Below are 20,227 nucleotides of genomic sequence, written 5' to 3'. Positions count from 1 at the left end.
CCGATTCGACAAACTCACTGAACATTTTCAACTCGCTCCGCGCGACAGACCTGTACAACCCAGTCCTCATGACGGCTGTCTCGACACGGATAGAGCACAAGATCGACCTCCGCGTCTTTCTAGTGGAAGGGAAGCGGAATGTTGTGGCAGATGCACTGTCGCGACGCAATTTTGAATTGGTGAAAGGTATGTACCCGAAGCTGGTCATCAAACACTTCATGCCTCCAGCGCTTATGAAGCTGGGGGCATTGAAGAAATGAATGATCAGAGGCGCTCCAAGACCCGTCAACCACAGCGCGAGCCTTGGTCCCTGGAGCGCCTCCGGGAGGCTCGAGCAGCTGCCCTGGGAGCCGCTCTTGAGCCTAGCACTGCTCGTACCTATATGTCAGCGCTAATGTCTTACATCAATTTCTGCGACCTCCACCATTTCCCACTACGACCAACGATCGACACACTCACCTTTTACATCGTCTACATGTGTGCCCACATCCAACCAAACTCGGTCTCTTCGTATCTTTCAGGTATATGTTCGGAACTTGAAGCATACTGGCCGGAGGTCCGCGACACTCGCAACTCAAAACTCGTCTCGAGAACGCTAACTGGATGCTCCAAAATGTTCCGCACTCCAGCTGTCAGGAAGAGGGCTCTAACCGAAAGTGACTTGCGGACCGTTCTACAATCAATCCCACCTCAGCCTTCACATGACGATATGCTCTTCCTTGCAATCACCTTCACAGGATGGCACTGCCTCATGCGGCTTGGCGAACTAGTGGACAGCGACTCGGGGGCACTGCGCAACTACCGAAAATCAATAAGAAGATCTTCAGTTAGATTCCACTCCGAACCGCGACCTCACTACGCGTTCATCTTACCAATGCACAAAGCGGACAGGCTGTTTGAAGGCTCAACGGTCGTGCTAGAGAGACGAGACAGTGACTTAGACCCCCTGGGAATCTTCGAACAATACCTGAACGCTCGAGACTATCGATTCCGACACCTCCCCGACTTATGGCTGCGAGAGTCAGGAAAGATCCCCACCCGGTCCTGGTTCTTGGGCAGACTGCAAGGGGTCATCACGACGGGAGATGTTGCAGGCCATTCCTTGCGCTCGGGTGGTGCAACGGCGTTAGCACTTGCAGGTACTCCTTTGGAGCGGATACGCGCTATTGGGAGGTGGTCTTCAGAAGCTTTCCTGATCTACCTGCGCCAAAACCCAATACTGATCCAAGGCACATTGGGGGGACGATCAGCATTCGACGGCCAGCGTGCAGATCATTGAGTCTAAGTACTCACCACCAACCACCCCTCCACCAGCCATTATACGTGTACAAGTTACGGCTCGCATCGCTGGCGCACAATCATACGCATTGCAGGTCCATACGGACCGTGTCCACTAACTCATGGACCGCTCACGGAACCGAACTGATTAGTCTCAGTTTAATCCCATTTCACGTGACTAATCAGGTGGATCCGCGCGCGCCTCAGAGGAGGCCGTCTTGTTCTGCACTGTCGCAGTGCGGATGGAACAAGACGGACGAAACCCTCCTCCGGGCCCAAACTTGGTCTCAGACCAGCTGCGGGAAGAGACAAGTTGCATCCAGGAGCGAGATAAATAGCGCACCTTATCCACTCCCCACCTGCCTGCGCAATCGTACTACAACGTCTAACTGGTAAGTTAACGGTAGTGCGATGAGGCTTCTAACCGTGTGTGCTGGCCCCGCTCCTCAGGCCTGCACACGGTTATCCCTGCTCTCGCTATCCACTAAACGCGCGCTTACTCTTACTTTCATAGTTCTTAACTGAATCTCCGCGCTCCCCACCTCCTTCCCCATCGCCTCCGTTGCGTTACATCATTTTTTCACTTGCTACCCTCTCCTGCATTTACTATTAATGTATTTAATTGACGTACGGCTCGCATCGCTGGCGCACAATCATACGCATTGCAGGTCCATACGGACCGTGTCCACTAACTCATGGACCGCTCACGGAACCGAACTGATTAGTGTAGTTGTAAATGACGATAAATAACCACGTTTTTCACCAAATTAACAATATTGTAAATGATGAAATCCGACCGGTAAATTACGGAATGCACCCTTGTAAATTGACCGTTTACAATCGTTATCATGGTGGAGAATCATTAAAAAACAGGTCATCTACCTCCTTTAACGTGGTAAAGGAATCCTGGTAAAATGCAATGGACCACATTGTAAAACACAGTTTTAATCATGTTAAAAATGAGTGTATTATACAATGGTTAAGATGATCTTTTACGCATCACTAATTCCCTCTGTGAAGGGTAAAGGCGCTGAATTTGCTTCCCTATATATTTGGGTCATCACCAGGCACACTGACTCATTCATCAGATCGGCGCGCCTATTTTTTTTTGCATGCCACTAGTAATTCGTTATAAGTACATAATAGGTGCCGTAAAGCTAGGGTGGCCCCGGGCCTGTCCATTCGCGGGGGTTGCGGTTTACTAGCCTCCACTGTATTAACTGTCCACTCCACAAACCCCACTAGAGGTTCCCCTCGGTCTTGTCCGTTCCATGGCAGGCGTTGAGTCCAACAGAATATCGATTGCAAGCGTTGCTTCGAAACTATCGACCCTCTGGTCAAAGATCCCCTTCTCTTCCAGGGAAATATCATCACCGCTCGCCGTCATATGTTCCTACATTGAGACTACCCCCGATGCCCAGCGGTCCCCCATCAAAGAATTGGTCGTTTACAAAGAAGAGGATGGTTTTCAGCACGAGTTCCTTCTTTTACGGCTAGCGAAACCTGCTGGAGAAGAATTCTGGGTGCGCCTGGAGAGAAAAGGGCCAAGGGGCACTCTTAGCAGACTTATCTCTAGTAAATGGGAAGCAAATGATATGGTGAGCGGGATTGTTGGCCATTGTCTTGTCTTGATTGCTACCCACCCAATTCCGGTCAGGCGACTCTTTCTGGGAAAAGCGCAACTCTATTAGGTAGCACGAAGAATGTTGAGAAGACGAAAATCATTTTCCGCGTCCCACCTTCGCTGACGGACTTGTTCTGTGTCCTCGAGGCACTCAGGGAGTCATCAAAATCCTACAAACTGTGGCCGGTATGCGCATGATACTCGCAAATCCTCTCTTGTCACATACCTTATCCTCTCGGTTGCTAGGAGAATTGTTACTTTTTTGCATCTGTAGTTGCTGAACACCTATACAGTCTCGATGAAAGTGCAGAACTTATTGGAACTTTGAGATGGCTTGATCTTGGAGTTGAGGCCCGTCGAAGAATTTATCAAGTAATTGCTTCATATGATCCTCTTTCCTTTCATGATCTAGATAGTGAGCCGGAAAGCACACCACCGACCGGATCCCTGGCATTCTCCATTGGTGCGTTTAAGACTGAGGTACGGTAGGATCGATTCCGACGCTCGCCGCAAAGACTATTTCCTAATTAGCTTGTCTGAAGCCTGATGTTGACGGGTCTCTCAATGCAGCTGCAAGAATTAGAATATTGGAAGAGGAAAACCGGAAACTCTATGACAGTTTGCAGTTGTGCATAGAGGAAATGGCGGCACTGCGGACGTCAAAGGTCAGTTCGCCTCAGGTCGTTATCGCAATCTTTCTCATTACACAGACCACTCCGACCGTTTCCAAGTCTGAGGTCAGCCAGCCAACTATGGAATCTAATCCGGCACTCAATCCATCAACCCCATCTGGCCCAAAATTTACCCGGAGCCCAGATGCAAGTTCGAGTTCAAGCTCCACAGCAACTCCGACGGAGGGAAACCAGTTAAAGAGCTTCAAAGTGAGCTTAGATCATCCATGCTGGAGAGTCCTTCCCGCCGCGCTCAAGAAATACAAAATCAACGACGACTGGCGACAGTATGTTATGTTTGTCTGTTACGGGAGTACGGGTATGTCTCCTGCACAACGATTCCGCACCTTCTGTGTGTTGACATTTGTCCTAATGATAGAACGCTGTTTGAGCTATGACGAAAAGCCCCTCTTGCTATTCCAGAAATTAAAGCACGCGAACAAGAATCCTGTCTTCATGCTGAAGCATATCAGGGATATACGTTCTCCCATTGCTATTGCGCAGAAAAAGGTATCTATGCGGGTTCATGAGACCGTCGCCAACAATCTATCCCAGCCGCCAAAGGATGCAGACGTTGCCCAGAATGCAGTTGAGGCAGAGTTGTACTCTCTTGACACGAGACTGCATCAGCCACCAGTTTTACTTCCTGTGAGCGCCCAGGCGCAAGCTGAGGAAGCTGCAAGCACCGCCGCTGGTGCGCAAAATGCGGACGGAAGCGGATTATCGCGACCCGAGACCGCTGACTCACAGCCTGATTCTTCACGCGGCAAGATACAAAGTGGGGATGAGCCAAACCCTCATCCTGATATGAAAGATAGTTCAGCTGTAGCTGCGGGTGGAGCTATTTCTTATGCTATCGCCATATATCCTTATTTGGCCGAACAGGACGATGAGTTTGATGTCGTTATGTGAGTGACTCCTTCAAGATGTCTACACGCAGTTCTGAACTCAGTTCCTCCCAGCGATGACACATATATAATCGTGTCTAGGTGGCAAGGCTGGCGGATTGTCCAGAAGGATCCCAGTGGCACAGGCGTGGTTGATGACAAAGCTGCAAAGGGCTGGGTCCCCACAGGCTGCATTCTCGAAACTCATATCCCCCCCGCTTTGGCTATGTCTGAAGCAAAAGCTACAAACTCTTCTCTGCGAACCACGGGATCAAATCCTAACGGGTCTCCGACGACCGCCCATTTGAAGTCTCCCATCCTGCCATCGAAAATTATATCAGCAAGTTTCCTCGGCATCGCGCTTATAGACTACCCTGGAAGGGGTGAGCACGAGCTGACACTAGCAAGAGGGGATGTTCTTCGGGCCTTCAAACGATATAACAATTGGTCCTATGTAAGTTTTAGAATCTGTGTTCATTGAAACCTCTGGAGTTGATTGAATTCTTTGCAAGGCAATAAAGGAAGACACAGGCGACCGTGGCTGGGTGCCAAGCTGGTTCGTCGGTAAAGGCACCCCTGGAATTCCGCTCCCGCCATCAGACATCCCTCCCCCAATTCTAACTGGCACCCATGCAGGCGAATCCTCCACTAACGCCCCGGAGGCTGCTCCACACACGAGGCCCGGTCCTTGACATCTAATTTCTTCCAGTCGTGTGAAAACATACTCGGTTTTACTGATATGTCGTTCTGTCCTATATGCTTGGGCGTGCCTTGATTGACTGTTCCTTACAATCCCACCTAAATATTCTCCCTCTAGCCTCCGCTCCTCATGTTCTCATCAGGTGACGAGCTTGGAAGACCTTCTGGCCCAAGATATGGATGATCTTGGTGTATCCGTTGTACCATGCGCGCTGCTGCTGAAGTTAATGTAGTCCATCGCCCCATGCTCTTGCAGCATTGCAGATCTCAAATCCTGCACCCTCTGCATCCACACTCCTATTCCCTTCTTGATCCCCCTGCACCCATGCACAATCTGACAATATTAGGTCTCTATTTTTAAATTCCTCATCCTCGTGCCTTTCCCGTGCCTCATAATTACTCGCACCAGTCCATTCTCCACCCTACGCATCCACCTTTATCTTCTATAATAAAATAGTCCCATCGCAGGCTACTTGCCGCTAGTTGCTCCAGATTTGCCGGAAGCAACGCAAGTCGCGGCTCGAGGTGGACGTGCCGTTCCATCAGTCTCCAAGCATAGCACTTCCCGGGCCTTTTGCCAACGCGAACGTACTTTTGCGTTCACCTGACTGTTCCACCCTTGAAAATGTATTCCATTGCATAATTGATTACATAGCCCATTTCTCGCAGCTGTCGCGGTTCAAAGGTCAAAGAAAAGGGAGTTTTTTGGGACTGCCGCCAAAGTTGGTACAATGGCTTCGGGGGAAAGCTAAGAGGTGGATTGTCGATGCTGTCCCTTCCGTCGAGCGCTGATATGTTAATGATTGGCTGCGACCCAGGTTAGGGCGGAGTTGCGGAGGCGTGAGAATTCAACCTATCGCACTGCCACAGAGGAATTTGCATGTCGGAACAGATCGTCGCAAAGCTCAGTAATGTTGAGCCTGAAGCAGCTGTGCGTACGGTAATATAGGGGATACCTTACATACGCACTACTCCCAACTTTAGGAAGGCATAATCCGAGAAGAGATCACCCAATGCTTAGAGAACGCATTGTCTATGGAGCCTTTGCATCAAGCCCTCGATCAGATCTACCAGAATTCTCATGATGCCTTAGTGAGCTATACATAACTGAAATTGTAACTTAACAGACAAACCCTTATGATAGAACCCATTAGAATCCACGGCATTGTCATGCATATCCCTCCTTCTGTCCACCCCAGCGCTCTTAGATCCCTGTAGCAAGGGAATATTGTCTTTCATAGCGCTGCACGCTTCTGCGAGGGAAGTAATTCTGCAACTCGATGAAATCATTGAAGGGATTTTCAATGATGAGTTTACTCATTCGGAGGAAGATGATAGTGCAATCAGAATATTCGATAGAGTCGTTCTCGTTCTGAAGATATATGCCTCTGGTAGGTCTTAAATCGAGGTGGATCACTTCATTCATTTCACCACTCCAATTTAGCCATCCCCCGTGTTAGGCTTCGGAAGAAACCCCTTTCTGAGATTTTATCCCCGATTCTGAACCGATTGACAAAAACTCTTGATCTTCTGGAATCCCAATCTCTCGAAAGAGGCAGAGAACTACTTGGCGAGGTCCTTAATATTTCAGCAACATCTGCAAGACGGTCATCTCTTGCTGAACAAGCATCAACTTTCCCATCTGACTCTGAGATTGTCAAGGTATAGACAGCATGCCCAGTCCAGAGGAGGTTTTAGAGGCCTGATAAGCTTTTCTGTTTCCCTTTACCTAAAAGCTAGCCTCCGTTCGATTTCTCCTCAAAGGTTTAGTGAACTGTTCCGAATACATTAATCCAACTATCGGAGGCTCAATATTTGCCAAATCGTACCCACGGTATGGCAAAATGAACCCTACTCCTAATGATACTGCCCAAACCAAAAAAATCCTCTTGGAAATATGGGTGAGCAAGGATTTCCTTCTTACGTTTCACTCCAGATTGATGGATTAACATAGTATACATACTGCCTTTCTGCTCCCACCACGGCTTCATCCAATCTTGTGACTCTCGATCTATCCTCAGCCGATCTTAAACTCCGCCTAGGCAAATTTGTCATGATGACTCACCTTCGACTTGCGGTATACCTCCAAATCATTACCTCCAACGACCTGCGTACAACGTCCTTGACATCCTGTAATATCGAACGTACGTTAGAAAAACTCGACCTCGATGATCAAATGGTCGTTCAGATTATCCAGCCTGCGCTGTCAGCGAACGCCGCTGTGGATACTATAATTTCTTTTCTTTTGGCAACTGTGCCTCCGAGGGTGTCTAGTGTTGGTTCTGATGCTATCTTATCTTCGTCACTCTCGGACCCGTTCATTGGGATGTTAATCGAGGTACGTACTGCAACTCGACTCAATCCCGAGCTATAGGATATATATACCAACTAATGGCATAATTCTCATTTCGATTTACGTAGTCGTTCTCTCCCCTAGCTGCCTTGCACCCTTCATCTATCGTTCGACACACGTCATTTCGTATCCTGTCATCCTTAATATTTCTCTTCAAGGATGATAGCATTCGATTAGCTACTCTGTTAGATCTCATTCGAGATTCTAGCCCATATCCGTTGCAACTGCGGTCGGGTGCGATTGGAATACTTAGGGATGTTATCATGGATGCGCTAAAATTAGTGAAGAAAAAAGGCTTGTTTACTTCTGAGGCCTTATTGGAAAGTGTCGGACCAGTGGTTTTAAGAGTACAGCCCAAGGAGTTACTTGGATTAGTTCAAGGAGAGGTAAGGGAAACGTATTCTTGTCTTAAGCTTGGTTTTGACTTTGTGTTTTTTTTTTTTTTGCACTTCGTTTAAAAAAGCGAAAGGCGAGGCGGAAAGACGTAGACGAGTTAATTCGTCGTTCTTCACCAGGGGTTGTCACCTTTATGACGGAGTCATTGAATCTTTACTATGCGGTGCTTATTGGTGATAAGGGCAATAGAGTTAGTATTAGAAGTTCTTGGACTGAACTCAGCGAGGTAAATGGACATTTCTAACTTATATTATTGCAGACTGGTATTCGATCGAACGGGAAGCTGAGTGAGGTACGGAAGGTATTCTTGGATCCAATCAAGAGGCTTCTCGATATTTACGAGGATGAGGAAGCACAAGAGGATGAAAAGACTGAAACGCGGGATGATTCTCATGACGAGCATCATGGTAGTTTTCACGGTATGTTACTACCTGCGTTCCGGAATCGGAGATCCGAGCTGTAGAATTGACGATGTCTCTTGTCATTGGTTCCAGCGCTAATCCATGAGAATGCTTTCTTTGGTGTCAAGGTTTCGTTGGAGCGAATTGAGGATAAATTAGACTCGCTGAAATAGCACGTCACATCCCCCTGGACAACCACACCCCTTTGGTGAGGTTGAAATGCGGAATGTTCTTGGCACCATTAAATTCCATTTAGGCTGTACAGTATAATACAATCTATGACATGGTGAAAGATGTGGGCATCTGATGCATTACAGTGACCTAATAAGAGAGGATATCGGGTAGGATAATTAGGATTGAACTTTCACCCATCCACATCGAGTGCAAGTCCAAAATTCGTGCGGCATACCCCTTTGATCACACACCCAGCATGTCCAGCTCAGACTTGACTCTTCAGGCTCAGAAGGCTCTCGCGGGGTCAGACAGATCTCGCATTGAGTGTTTATTGGGGGATTATTAAAAGTGCATGCTGCGCAGCTCCATTCCTGGAGTTGGAAGGGCGTCTGGTACGGATGTGGACGGTGCAGGGCGCACTTGGGGGATTCGATCCATGGAGAGACGCCTCTTCCTAGGGTTTCCGGTGTTGGTAAGTTGTGGTGGTTGGCTAGAGGTTGATGCACCGGACGAGGTGGGCGGAGTCTTCTTGACAGGCTCCGGGGTATCCGAGAGCACAGTTATATCATCATCTTCATCAGAGGATGTCAAATCGATCACTCCGTCTGGGTCAATGCGCAATGGCGGAAGATCCGAAGCTTTATGTATGACACCTTCCCGAGCGGCCTTTTCAGATTCAACCTTGGCAACATCGGCGCCCCCAGTACCCTGCCCATGACCACATGATTTCTCATCCCTCGTACGTCTCTCGGCAGCTTCAGCGGCCAGTTCCCTTGGTGATTTTGCCGTGACAGCTCCTCCCAAGCGGTTGCCCCCCGAACCGAGGACTTTGGAAACTCGGGCACGCTTCTCGGCAGCTTCGACTGCTTTGAGTCTAGCGGTATGAGGCGGGAGGTCAAGCGAATATCCACCGCCTAGCTTTTTTCCTTTGGAGAAGAAGCCTTCGCCTGAATAGCCGCTGCGTTGCAGTTCTGCATATTCGTCTTCAAGTTTGGATAGAAAGGTGTAGAATGCTGAGTCGTGTGGTCCATGAACATTGTGGGTCAACTAGGTGGCGGTTGCTCTATAGTTAGAGTGCAAGATCCGGAACGTTAGTCATTGTGAGGGGCGCACCTCATGGAGCATGACGGACACAAGCTCTCCTTCGTCGTAGAATGTATTGGGAGCCCATGCTGGGCGCAATCTGAGCAGAATTTGTTCACCACCATTGACATCTATATGTTCGGATAATTACCACTCTAGTACAACCCATTACGGGGATAAATATACGCTTACTTAGACCTACGGAGTGAAGATTTAGTCACTCTGAAGGTTCCATCGACGATATGGTACTCACCAACAAGGCTGGGATTATCTGGAAAGAATTCTGAGATACAACGCGTCAGCTTTGGAAGGTGACCAACTGCTCATCAAAGCTCACCCGAGAGTAACGGTAATGTCCAACCATGTTTACGCATGATGGGTTTGACGAGTGACGCGACCTTCTGGAGCATTGGAATAGCTTTTCCCTCGTGTGGCCGGCCTTTCAAGTGGGAATAACTAAGGACATAACTATCCTTGCTCGATGTCAGAGCGCGCTCGATTTGCTGTTTTCGACCGAAGTTAGAGCCAGGCATGGTAGAGGGGGGGCTAAAGGGAGGATGTACGGGGTATCAATGACTGCGCTAAGCAACGCAACTGAGGGAACAAGTTATATAAGCAAAGGCGATCGAACCGCCCAGAACCACAAATGCTGGCGTGGCCACGGACCATATTAGTGTTCAATACAGAAATCGCGGTCCCGTCGGAAGCAAAATTAGCAGCTGACGCGTTCTCGAGGCCCATACAATTGCATACCCACCACTCAAGCCATTGACCATAATGCCGGCACCGATTCCGACAAAGAAAGCTAATGGAGGGGGGATGAAGGCGTACTACCAGGCCAAGATTGAGGCGGCAGAACTGACTATCAACCAAAAAACGCAGAATTTGCAGCGCCTGGAAGCTCAGCGCAATGCTCTCAATGCGCGAGGTACGTCTTTAGTCTACTATCGTGATTAATTGCATTATCGATTTTTGTTGCCCTTGTCTTGGTCTTCTTTGAAAGTCCGTCTATTGCGTGAGGAATTACAACTGTTGCAAGAGCCCGGCTCGTATGTTGGCGAGATAATCAAAGTTATGGGCAAGAACAAGGTTCTTGTCAAGGTTCAGCCAGAAGGGAAATATAGTGAGTGCATGATGTTCCTGCTCTTGCAACATTGACGATGCTAACATCTCGCAAGTTGTTGACTTCGATAACGAGCTGGACATTGTTTCCCTAAAACCATCCCTCCGTGTTGCCCTTCGCTCCGACTCATACACCATCCACAAAATTCTCCCCAACAAAGTTGACCCACTTGTCTCCCTCATGATGGTTGAGAAGGTCCCCGACAGTACATACGAGATGATCGGTGGTCTCGACGAGCAAATTAAAGAAATCAAGGAGGTCATCGAGTTGCCCGTCAAACATCCCGAACTCTTTGAATCTCTAGGCATTGCTCAGCCTAAGGGTGTACTGTTATATGGTCCCCCTGGAACCGGGAAAACACTTTTGGCTCGTGCTGTTGCCCATCACACAGATTGCAAATTCATCCGTGTAAGCGGATCTGAGCTTGTCCAGAAATATATTGGAGAAGGGAGTCGTATGGTTCGTGAGTTATTCGTCATGGCGCGTGAACATGCGCCGAGTATCATTTTCATGGATGAAATCGACTCGATTGGAAGCTCAAGAGGAGAAAGTGGCAGCGGTGGTGGAGATTCGGAAGTACAACGTACTATGCTCGAGTTATTGAACCAGCTGGATGGCTTCGAGCCAACGAAAAACATTAAAGTTATCATGGCTACAAACCGAATAGGTCTGCCATAGACCAGTTTCTGCGATGTTATGGAAGTGCTAATTCCATGGTTTGCAGACATTCTTGATTCTGCTCTGCTTCGCCCTGGTCGTATTGACCGAAAGATTGAATTTCCGCCGCCGGGACCTGAGGCTCGAACCACCATTCTACGTATCCACTCCCGCAAGGTACATCCTACCACTTACCCAACATCATTTCTCTCACATATAATTCTCAATCCGTCCAGATGTCGCTCCAGCGAGGCATCAACTTGAAAGCGCTGGCTGAGAAGATGGGACAATGTTCGGGTGCTGAAGTTCGTGGTATCTGCACGGAGGCTGGTACGTAACCGAGCAATTCAGTCCTTGACAATGTTGTTGATTTTCTTCGCAGGTATGTATGCATTACGGGAACGAAGACAGCATGTCACGCAGGAGGATTTTGAGTTTGCTATCGCCAAGGTGAAATAGGAATCCTGTTTTCTGTTATGTAGATCGCTCACACCACTGGCATACTTTAGGTGCTCAAGAAGCAACAAGACGGAAACACATCAGTCAACAAGCTCTTCTCGTGATGGTTACAATATTGTATTTACTGCACACTCGACTATTTGCCATTTTAATGCAAAGTGGCTGGCCAATTCGCGTCCACCTTGCCCCCAGCCCCAGCTAATTTGGATTCAAATCGTTGAGGCAAACACCGCTTCCCAGCTCCTGCGAGAAGGTGTCTCGGGCATCCGTGCCCAGAGGCTCCGCTCAGCGGTGCAATTGCGGCGTTCAATTAAATTTGATCTTCTGACCTGTGACTGCACGCGAAAACGGGTTTTGCATCATTTGTAAGAGGTACTTTCAGAAAGTTGTTTGCTCCCACCGCCAGTATTTCAATTTGAGACAGGAAATAAAAGTAGCTGAGAACAGTATTCTGCCGCTGAGGAGCCCAACTCGCTTCGGCCTTGATGCAATGCAAGTTTTGGAACTAGCGGACTTGGCGGAGGCGATTTAGATTGTGATCCCGTCATGTCGGGAGGCGCAATCAGCATAGCCATGAAACATTCAATGTCGCTCGCGGCGTCGGTAATTTTGTCAAGGTCCCAGGCCGCAAGCTGATCTCATGACACATTTTGGGAACAACCGCATGATTTGTCAAAGCCCCGGGAGTTCACCCCCGCACTTGGTATGACCTATCGGAGTCGATCTGAATCAAGGTTATTTGCCGCTGCTCGAAGCACAGAAAGTTACACTAAGACTGCCGACGCAAGTCCTCGGTGGTGACGCAAACATCACTGATTGAACTGATAGCCTCCAACTGGGACACAGCCTCTATTTACCCCCATCTGATGCTGATAGCTCGATGGTCACACAACTGGATGGTTCGAAGTTTTCCTTGACTGGGGACTGATGGCCGCTGTTTGACTTCTGATCACGGCCCCAGCGCGGCAAATCTTGTCCGCCCCAACTAACGGGAACGAGCTTTCACAAGGAAAGGCCAAAGATCTGAAGACCACGCGGAATGTCCAGCATGAAAGGATATAAGGGCCAGAAGAAGAGGTCAAGGCAATTCGCCAGTTCTCCAAAGTCACAATGAGATTCTTGAGCGTCTTCGTCCCCATTGCGTTGCTTCTTCCCATCGTCGCAGCAGACTTCCATGCTGGCTCAGCCCATTGTGTTCAGCATTGGCCATCAGAAGAAGATGACACATTTGGGGTTATCCTCCCTTCAAACAAAGGTGAACCGAAGCCTGAAACGAAACCTGCTCTGCTTACTTTTCTGCTCATACAGACACCTGCCTTAGTGCGACGGGCACGTATTCCAATCAGGGTTTTGAATATGGGCCGGAAATGACCGCTACGCTTTGTGGTGCCACAATTACCATTCACAATACCCGAACGTGGACCAGCTCGGACGGGGGAAGCGGAAACTGCTATCAGATCAATGGCGGAAGTGGAAAGAGCAGTACGTGCACGAATGGGGCTTTGGGAGAGTGCGTATGGACCGATCATATCTGGTGCGAGTCCTACTTGTGCAAGTAGAAGGGGCAAGTAGTTCCAGGGTCTAGCGACGTTGTAGGCATACCCGTATCATTTCAAAGATTGTGACTCATGTAGAAATTGCAAAAAAGCCCTATGCAAATGTAACCTCCAGCGTCCAGGAATCACATTCACAGAAAAAAAGCTGAGAGTTTGCCCAAATGTGGCCCTTCCCGAGAAGCATTTGTATATGTAACCATACTTCCTGCCGTGTTGAATTCAATGGCTCCAGCGGACATTGCATGATACGACTGCCTCAAGCGAAGTGAATTGAAGCAGTCAAAGCAAAGGGAGAAGGGATGTCACGTTTTGGGGGCACACACTGCCCTTGCCGAGCAAGAGAGTTGGTGCAAGTGAACTTGCTTGGCATAACCCACGTACCGAACTCAAATGGCTCCAGTGAACACTGCGTGGTATGAGGTCGACGAAGCGTCTAGATGATAACAAGAAGTTCCGGAAGCGAATTAGAGGAAGCCACTCGTGGAACCTCGAAACAATGAAGGGATGTGCAGCGTGTTTCACATTATTTTTTTTGGTGGAACCCCAGTAGCTTTGGCAATACATCCCTGTATTTGGGGCTTGTGTTGGGAAATAGATAATCCCGTTGGTACTTTGTGATTTAATGGGGGAACGAAACTTGTATTCCGCTGACGCAGATCGGCTAAAGGAGGGCATCAAATGCTGCCTCTCTCCCCGGAAGGGGGGAACTGCGCAGACTGGAAATAGTCTGCGCTCATTTCGCTGCCACTAGGCAGCATTCTCTCGTTCTGAGAGGCTCTATAGCCCCTCAGCAGAAGCTGAGGAGCTCCATCCCTCCCTGACGCGCCAAATCCCTTCGCACCCGACTATGTCGGGCTTCAAGCAGCCTTGACACACCTTCACAAACCGCGGAAAATCGCGGAGGCGAACATCGCCTCCCAACTCCTGCGAGAAGGCGTCTCGGGCATCCATGCCCAGAGCTAGAGGGTCCACAGCAGTGCAATGCAGGTTTAATTAAATTTGGCCTTCTGACCCGTGACTGCCTTGCATGATTTGTAAGAGGCACTTTCAGAAAGCTGTTTGCTCCCACCACCGGTATCCCGATTTGAGAAACAGAAGCCACCGAGAACAGTATTTTGGCGCTGAGAAGCCCAACTCGCTTCGGCCTCATGATGCAGTGCAGCAGCACGCGGTTTTAGGACTAGCAGACTTGGCGGAAGTGATTTGGATTGTGATTTTGTCATGTTGGGAGGCGCAATCAGCACAGCCATGAAACGTTCAATGTCGCTCGCGGCGTTCGTAATTTTGTCAAGAACCAGATCTGATGACACATTTTGGGCCGCACTTTGTATGATCAATCGGAGTCGGTTTGAATCAAGGTTATTTGTCGCTGCTTGAAGCACAGAAGGGCACAGAAAATTGCACTAACGCAAGCCCTCAGTGGTGACGCTAACATCATTGATTGGACTGATAGCCTCCGACTGGGACACAGCCTCTGTTTACCCGCATCTGATGCTGGTAGCTCGACGGGTCGTACAACTGTACGGATCGAGGTGCTCCTTGACTGGGGACTGATGGGCCCACGCCCCGGCGCGCCTTGTCCGATCTCGGGAAACTGAATTGGAATGAGATTTCCACAAATGTTAAAGATCTAGACTTACTTCGACAGCGAAAAGAGATAGAAGGATCGAGGCTCAGCTCAGAGAAAATGTATCTAGGACCACACCAGCGGTGTCCATTGATGCATCATCAACCTCATCTCATCAGCACTTGAGCTCCATAATAACCCGTGCGGGACAGCGCTGAACAAGAATATTGCCACCGGTATTGGGCTCATTCTCGGAGTCGGAGTCGATAAAACCGGTGGGAGGAGACTTGTGATGTTTACGCGAGACATTCACAAGGTGACGGAAGAATTTCGATGCTAGACACTTGACGAAGAGTCGGCGCTGGTCACAGGTGGTCAATGTTGAGGTACTATGACCAGGTATTCTGACACACTCAATTCCAGCACTGGCGGTGCGTGCCTGTGTGATGTATGATGGGAGCGTGCTGTTGAACGGTGAAATATTGTATTGGCTTTTCCGATGCCCGTGAGTAGGCAGGACTATGACTTCGTGACATTAGATCCGTGAGCTTGGAAGCGCCAGGTCCGGCTCTATATAAAGCTATAAGCGCTAAAACGGTGATGTATTGACACTTAAAGTTGACCCTGAATTCCCACCCGTTTGTGGATACCCGCCCAGGTCATTCATCCAAAGCGGTTTTTGCAATAAGGGCCAGAAGAACGTCACGAAGAGGTCAAGGCAATTCGCCAGTTCTCCAAAGTCACAATGCGATTCTTGAGCGTCGTCGCCCCCATTGCTCTGCTTCTTCCCATCGTCGCAGCTGATTTCCATGCTGGCTCAGCCCACTGTATTCAGAATTGGCCATCAACGGAAGATGACGAATTTGGGGTGATCCTCCCCTCAGGCAAAGGTAAACAGAATCCTGAAACAAAAGCTACTCCTGCTTACTATGTTTGCCCCGACAGACGACTGCGCTACTGCGACGGGTCAATACTCCAATGAGGGCTTTCAATATGGGCCTGAAATGACCGCGAAGCTTTGCGGTCCTACAGTTACCATTCTCAACACACAAACATGGACGAGTTCAGACGGGGGAAGCGGAAATTGCTATCAGATCAATGGAGGATCTGGAAAGAGCAGTCCGTGCTCGAATGGGGCCTTCGGAGAGTGTACATGGACCGATCATATCTGGTGCGAGTCCTACTTGTGCAGGTAGAAGGGGCAAGTAGCCCCATGGGTCTGGTGACGCTGCAGTCATACCCGTTCGCAGTAGATGATTTCAAAGATCGGACCCATGTAGAAATTGCAAAGAAGCCTTATTCAAATGTAACCTCGGTGAAATCACCAGCGTCCAGGAATCACATCCACAGAAGAAAAGCTGAGGGTTTCCCAAATGTGACCCTTCCCGAGAAGCATTTTGTAAATGTACCGTGTTGAGTTCAATGGCTCCAGCGGACATTGCATGATACGAGATCAAGCGAAGCGAATTAAAGCAGTCAAGTTCTGGAACAGCAAAGGGAGAAGGAAATGTCAATTTTTGGGGGCACACACTGCCATTGCCGGGCAAGACAGTCGGTACGAGTGAACTTGCCATAATCCACGTACCGAACTCAAATGACTGTAGAGAACACTACGTGGTATGAGGTCGACGAAGCGTCTCGATGATAACCCGAAGTTTCAAAAGCGAATTAGAGGCAGTCAAGCCACTGGTGGACCTCGAAACAATGAAGGGATGTATTATCAGCTGGCCCCCACAAGGAGGGTGAAATCATAAGAGCTCGGGTCCACATTGCCCGGCCGCGGTTGTGGGACTGTCCAGCTCGGATATTCTCCCAGCTACATTTAGATTCAAATAGTTGAAGCGAACCCCGCCGGCTTCGGCGAGGGGCCATGGGCATTCGTACCCAGAGGTCCACTCAGCATGTGCGCTGCAGTGTTTCATTCTTTACGGCAGGTTCACCACCCGGGACACGGCAAGGATTGATTTGGATAACCTGAAAATGCATCTCACCCACAGAGGGGATCACAAGCGAAAGGGAGCCCTTGGTTTGTAAGATGCACTTTCGCAAGCTACCGCTAACACACGTCAGCATCTTGATCCAGGAGGCAATTTAGCTGCTCCGAAAGACCGACCGCCGAGCAACGACAATATGGTGACCCAATTCGCTTAGGCCAATGCAGTACATCAGCAGCCGGCTTTGGAGCAAGTGGACGTGGTGGAGTGACTCTGTTGTGATCTTGCCAGACGCATCATGCAGTGGAACAGTCAGCACAGCTAAAAAACGTCCAATATTATTCTAAGTATGATGATGGTTTTGTCAACTCTGCCAGGTGCCAGATCACAAGGTGACCAACGCAGGAAACCAGATCTGACGAGAGATTCCGGGGCCAACCGTATGATCTGCCACAGGATGTTCCAATTGCAAACTACTGCAGTCGCAAGCCTCGGAGTTCTACCCCCGCACCAGTGTGTATGGTGACTCGAGTGAATTTTCCGCTGCTCAAAGCACAGAAGGCTCAGAAAGGATGCTGGTAACGTAAGCCTCGGCTAACAAGCGATTAGCAATCGAGCTGATGGCCTTCCAAGCCTTTCCCACTAGGATACGGCCATCTGATGCTGGTGGGCCGGTGACCCGGGGCACAACCATATATGGTTTGAAGCTGAAGACTAATGAGCATTTTTCTTCGGCCGCTGAGCGCCTCCCCGATGCGGTGAGTGTCGCCTTTCCCCGGCCGTGGCATGTGGAAGGAGAGGGAGTGGAAAATAAGGATTCCGTAAGGAAACGTTCACGGCATGTGAAACACATCCAGCATGAAAGGATATAAGGGTCAGGAGAGTGTCACGAAGAGGTCAAGCCAATTTGCCAAATCCACAATGCGATTCTGGAGCAGCTTTGCACCAATCACTCTGCTTCTTTCTACCGTCGCAGCAGACTTCCATGCTGGTTCAGCCCATTGTGTTCAGCATTGGCCATCAGAAGAAGATGACACATTTGGGGTTATCCTCCCTTCAAACAAAGGTGAACCGAAGCCTGAAACGAAACCTGCTCTGCTTACTTTTCTGCTCATACAGACACCTGCCTTAGTGCGACGGGCACGTATTCCAATCAGGGTTTTGAATATGGGCCGGAAATGACCGCTACGCTCTGTGGTGCCACAATTACCATTCACAATACCCGAACGTGGACTAGCTCAGACGGGGGAAGCGGAAACTGCTATCAGATCAATGGCGGAAGTGGAAAGAGCAGTACGTGCACGAATGGGGCTTTCGGAGAGTGCGTATGGACCGATCATATCTGGTGCGAGTCCTACTTGTGCAAGTAGAATGAGAAAGTAGTCCTGTAGCGACGCCGGCACAGATTTGTGTTCCATAGCTCCGAAGTTCGAAGATTGTGACACAATGTAGAAATCGCGAAAAGCGCTGCGCAAATGTAACCTTGCTAAAAATTTTCAGCATCCATAAGCCAAGTCCATAGCCGCAAAGCTACGAAATATGATCCTTCTTAAGAAGCAGCTGCAGATGGAACCGTGCTTCCCGCAGCCTAGTTGACTTCGAATGATTCCGGCAGAGACAAGGTCGACGAAGTGACTCGACGCTAACAAAGCAAACCTGTCACCCACAAGACCGAGGGTGGTGCATGGCAGTCCTTCCACAGCCATAATGGGATTGTGGAGCATCTTCGTCCCACTCGCATTATGTCTCTTCCACCATGGCACCTGATTTCATGGCTCAAGCCAATTGCGTGCCCCTTCATCCTAGGCAACTTTGGAATGGCTGATCCAGATGACCGTGAACGACATGCGTGCACTGTGCACAGTTTTACCGTTCAGTTAGTCTTTACCTGCCGTCAAAAAATTACGTAAACGCTCACGCCGAGGTTTGGCCATATGTATTCAATTTAGAACTTGACACTAATATATTTCCCATTGATAGGTCATGCCCTTAAGAACGTCCCACTCTAATACCTTATCTATATAGCTATCGTCGGGAGATGCGCGGTGCCGGATACATATATCTCCCCATCCACCCAGAGCGTCCCTAACTCGTTTCGTAGAGAAGGTTGTGCTTCGCATATTAAATATTGTTTGGATACTGGCACCATTATGTTCTTGGTATTTAAGGATGTACATACTCTCCAGTCCAAGACATTCCGCGCTAGCTCCGAGTATTTGCCAGTGGTAGCACTTACAATGCAACTCTGGAGCTTTTTTGGCTCCAATCGCTTCAGCTCTACTCCCGAATTAAGGTTATCGCAGATTTCCCCACTGGCTCAGCCCATCGTGTCCAGTATTCCCCGGGAAGATGTCCCATTTGAAGTTATCCTCCCTTCAAACGAGGGTAAGTCGAGACCTCAAGTGAAACTTCCTCTGCTTAGCCAATGTTTTCCCAACAGACACTTGCAATAGCGAAGGGCACGTACTCTAATCAGGGCACTGATCATGGGTCACAGATGACTGACTCGCTTTGCGGTGTCACGATTACGATTTACGATACTCAAACGAGGACAAGCTCAGATGTGAAGCGGTCAATGTTATCAGATTGATGGTGGAACTCTGGAACGGGGCGCTTGGGGAGTGCACATGGACCGATCACATCTGGTGCTCATCGTACTCATTAGAAGGGGGGAAACAATACCGAGATCTAGCAGAGCCGACAGGGCACCTTTGTGGTCTCCAAGTCCGAAGATAATGGCTCATGTAGAAAACTGCGCAAACATACTTGGCCCGCTGAGATCTTCGACATCCGAAAGCTGGGTCAAGCGAAGGAAAGCCGAGAGTCTGCCCAATCTATCGGACCGCGGCCCCACAACCTGCTTTGTTGAATTCAGATGACTCCAACGAACACTGCTCGATGTCAGGTCAATGAAGCGTCTCCGTGAGAACTAAGGACAATCAAACCAACGCCGAGTCATGAAGCGGATATGGCTCGCCAGCCGCCCGCTAAGGAGGAGAGGGAAAGGAGCAGCACGAAATCCTAGAAGCCTCATGTTGTAGGGCATCCTGTGGAGAGCAAGTGTACGATTCACAAGGTCAATTGGAATATCCGAGACACCGTTGAGTTTGAAGAGGAGGCACCCCATGCCATGATTCACCAAGCAAGAGAAAGTGATAGAGAATCCGCTAGAATGGGGTGCTGTTGCCCACTCGGAGTGGTCTGGTTGACCGATTAGGCAGGGAGTCTGCCTTTGTCCCAAGAGTGAAAGCCGCGGACATGACAGTATGAGCCATTGCCACACCTGACCCCACTTCCCTAAAAGAGGGCTGCTACTGAGCAGTGAGATAGTGAGGTCCTCAACGTCTTCACGACGGCCCTTCAGC

General features: G+C 49.3%; 9 protein-coding genes across 9 annotated transcripts; 8 read left to right on the top strand and 1 right to left on the bottom strand.

Moving 5' to 3' along the window:
* The first annotated feature begins 2,456 nt into the window (after window positions 1–2,456).
* On the top strand, window positions 2,457–5,258 carry EI90DRAFT_2019763 (uncharacterized protein). The gene is made up of 8 exons (XM_039052436.1): window positions 2,457–2,876; window positions 2,936–3,088; window positions 3,149–3,382; window positions 3,445–3,567; window positions 3,634–3,892; window positions 3,953–4,481; window positions 4,536–4,914; window positions 4,973–5,258. The coding sequence occupies exons 1-8, from the start codon at window positions 2,550–2,552 to the stop codon at window positions 5,150–5,152; spliced, it is 2,184 nt and encodes a 727-aa protein (XP_038912510.1). The 5' UTR covers window positions 2,457–2,549; the 3' UTR covers window positions 5,153–5,258.
* Window positions 5,259–5,937: 679 nt separating this feature from the next.
* Window positions 5,938–6,772, top strand: EI90DRAFT_2019765 (uncharacterized protein). Its single transcript, XM_039052437.1, has 4 exons — window positions 5,938–6,090; window positions 6,144–6,251; window positions 6,304–6,550; window positions 6,620–6,772. The coding sequence occupies exons 1-4, from the start codon at window positions 6,040–6,042 to the stop codon at window positions 6,661–6,663; spliced, it is 450 nt and encodes a 149-aa protein (XP_038912509.1). The 5' UTR covers window positions 5,938–6,039; the 3' UTR covers window positions 6,664–6,772.
* On the top strand, window positions 6,754–8,659 carry EI90DRAFT_2019811 (uncharacterized protein). The gene is made up of 6 exons (XM_039052438.1): window positions 6,754–7,060; window positions 7,114–7,497; window positions 7,581–7,898; window positions 7,976–8,098; window positions 8,168–8,327; window positions 8,403–8,659. The coding sequence occupies exons 1-6, from the start codon at window positions 7,004–7,006 to the stop codon at window positions 8,480–8,482; spliced, it is 1,122 nt and encodes a 373-aa protein (XP_038912508.1). The 5' UTR covers window positions 6,754–7,003; the 3' UTR covers window positions 8,483–8,659.
* Window positions 8,660–10,255, bottom strand: EI90DRAFT_3281788 (WLM domain-containing protein; the record flags this gene model as incomplete). Its single annotated transcript, XM_039066847.1, has 6 exons — window positions 9,904–10,255; window positions 9,820–9,849; window positions 9,597–9,697; window positions 9,137–9,530; window positions 8,904–9,088; window positions 8,660–8,854 (listed from the first exon to the last, which is right to left on the bottom strand). Exons 1-6 carry the CDS (start codon window positions 10,097–10,099, stop codon window positions 8,660–8,662), a joined length of 1,101 nt encoding a protein of 366 aa, XP_038912507.1. The 5' UTR covers window positions 10,100–10,255.
* On the top strand, window positions 10,254–10,556 carry EI90DRAFT_2019669 (uncharacterized protein). The gene has a single exon (XM_039052435.1). The coding sequence runs from the start codon at window positions 10,344–10,346 to the stop codon at window positions 10,521–10,523; it is 180 nt and encodes a 59-aa protein (XP_038912506.1). The 5' UTR covers window positions 10,254–10,343; the 3' UTR covers window positions 10,524–10,556.
* A 39-nt stretch (window positions 10,557–10,595) lies between these two features.
* EI90DRAFT_3071802 (26S proteasome regulatory complex ATPase RPT6) lies at window positions 10,596–12,217 on the top strand. The gene is made up of 6 exons (XM_039061339.1): window positions 10,596–10,689; window positions 10,745–11,356; window positions 11,414–11,523; window positions 11,583–11,676; window positions 11,729–11,796; window positions 11,856–12,217. Exons 1-6 carry the CDS (start codon window positions 10,641–10,643, stop codon window positions 11,907–11,909), a joined length of 987 nt encoding a protein of 328 aa, XP_038912505.1. The 5' UTR covers window positions 10,596–10,640; the 3' UTR covers window positions 11,910–12,217.
* A 627-nt stretch (window positions 12,218–12,844) lies between these two features.
* EI90DRAFT_3071801 (uncharacterized protein) lies at window positions 12,845–13,473 on the top strand. Its single transcript, XM_039061338.1, has 2 exons — window positions 12,845–13,060; window positions 13,114–13,473. Exons 1-2 carry the CDS (start codon window positions 12,916–12,918, stop codon window positions 13,362–13,364), a joined length of 396 nt encoding a protein of 131 aa, XP_038912504.1. The 5' UTR covers window positions 12,845–12,915; the 3' UTR covers window positions 13,365–13,473.
* Window positions 13,474–15,563: 2,090 nt separating this feature from the next.
* Window positions 15,564–16,228, top strand: EI90DRAFT_3071799 (uncharacterized protein). The gene is made up of 2 exons (XM_039061337.1): window positions 15,564–15,818; window positions 15,874–16,228. Exons 1-2 carry the CDS (start codon window positions 15,674–15,676, stop codon window positions 16,122–16,124), a joined length of 396 nt encoding a protein of 131 aa, XP_038912503.1. The 5' UTR covers window positions 15,564–15,673; the 3' UTR covers window positions 16,125–16,228.
* A 1,269-nt stretch (window positions 16,229–17,497) lies between these two features.
* EI90DRAFT_3071796 (uncharacterized protein) lies at window positions 17,498–18,385 on the top strand (the record flags this gene model as incomplete). Its single annotated transcript, XM_039061336.1, has 2 exons — window positions 17,498–17,928; window positions 17,982–18,385. Coding segments are annotated over exons 1-2 (451 nt in total), but the record flags the coding sequence as incomplete, so codon positions are not given.
* Window positions 18,386–20,227: the final 1,842 nt, after the last annotated feature.

This window comes from Cantharellus anzutake, assembly GCF_015039405.1.
Source record: "Cantharellus anzutake strain C23 chromosome Unknown EI90scaffold_49, whole genome shotgun sequence".
NCBI classification, from domain to species: Eukaryota; Fungi; Basidiomycota; class Agaricomycetes; order Cantharellales; family Hydnaceae; genus Cantharellus; species Cantharellus anzutake.
The sequence above is the reverse complement of the archived record's forward strand: the minus strand, read 5'-3'. Positions and strand labels throughout refer to the sequence as shown.

Bases quoted from the DNA above. Each gene is read 5' to 3' on its own strand.
- EI90DRAFT_3071801 (XM_039061338.1), top strand. From the start codon at position 12,916: ATGAGATTCTTGAGCGTCTTCGTCCCCATTGCGTTGCTTCTTCCCATC. The intron at 13,061-13,113 runs GTGAACCGAAGC...CTGCTCATACAG, and splicing joins TATCCTCCCTTCAAACAAAG to ACACCTGCCTTAGTGCGACG.
- EI90DRAFT_2019811 (XM_039052438.1), top strand. From the start codon at position 7,004: ATGAACCCTACTCCTAATGATACTGCCCAAACCAAAAAAATCCTCTTG. The intron at 7,061-7,113 runs GTGAGCAAGGAT...GGATTAACATAG, and splicing joins AAATCCTCTTGGAAATATGG to TATACATACTGCCTTTCTGC. The intron at 8,328-8,402 runs GTATGTTACTAC...CATTGGTTCCAG, and splicing joins GCATCATGGTAGTTTTCACG to CGCTAATCCATGAGAATGCT.
- EI90DRAFT_2019765 (XM_039052437.1), top strand. From the start codon at position 6,040: ATGTCGGAACAGATCGTCGCAAAGCTCAGTAATGTTGAGCCTGAAGCA. The intron at 6,091-6,143 runs GTGCGTACGGTA...TCCCAACTTTAG, and splicing joins ATGTTGAGCCTGAAGCAGCT to GAAGGCATAATCCGAGAAGA. The intron at 6,252-6,303 runs GTGAGCTATACA...CCCTTATGATAG, and splicing joins AGAATTCTCATGATGCCTTA to AACCCATTAGAATCCACGGC.
- EI90DRAFT_2019763 (XM_039052436.1), top strand. From the start codon at position 2,550: ATGGCAGGCGTTGAGTCCAACAGAATATCGATTGCAAGCGTTGCTTCG. The intron at 3,383-3,444 runs GTACGGTAGGAT...GCTTGTCTGAAG, and splicing joins TTGGTGCGTTTAAGACTGAG to CCTGATGTTGACGGGTCTCT. The intron at 3,893-3,952 runs GTATGTCTCCTG...TCCTAATGATAG, and splicing joins TGTCTGTTACGGGAGTACGG to AACGCTGTTTGAGCTATGAC.
- EI90DRAFT_3071799 (XM_039061337.1), top strand. From the start codon at position 15,674: ATGCGATTCTTGAGCGTCGTCGCCCCCATTGCTCTGCTTCTTCCCATC. The intron at 15,819-15,873 runs GTAAACAGAATC...TTGCCCCGACAG, and splicing joins GATCCTCCCCTCAGGCAAAG to ACGACTGCGCTACTGCGACG.
- EI90DRAFT_3071802 (XM_039061339.1), top strand. From the start codon at position 10,641: ATGGGCAAGAACAAGGTTCTTGTCAAGGTTCAGCCAGAAGGGAAATAT. The intron at 11,357-11,413 runs GTCTGCCATAGA...CATGGTTTGCAG, and splicing joins CATGGCTACAAACCGAATAG to ACATTCTTGATTCTGCTCTG. The intron at 11,797-11,855 runs GTGAAATAGGAA...GGCATACTTTAG, and splicing joins TTGAGTTTGCTATCGCCAAG to GTGCTCAAGAAGCAACAAGA.
- EI90DRAFT_2019669 (XM_039052435.1), top strand. From the start codon at position 10,344: ATGCCGGCACCGATTCCGACAAAGAAAGCTAATGGAGGGGGGATGAAG.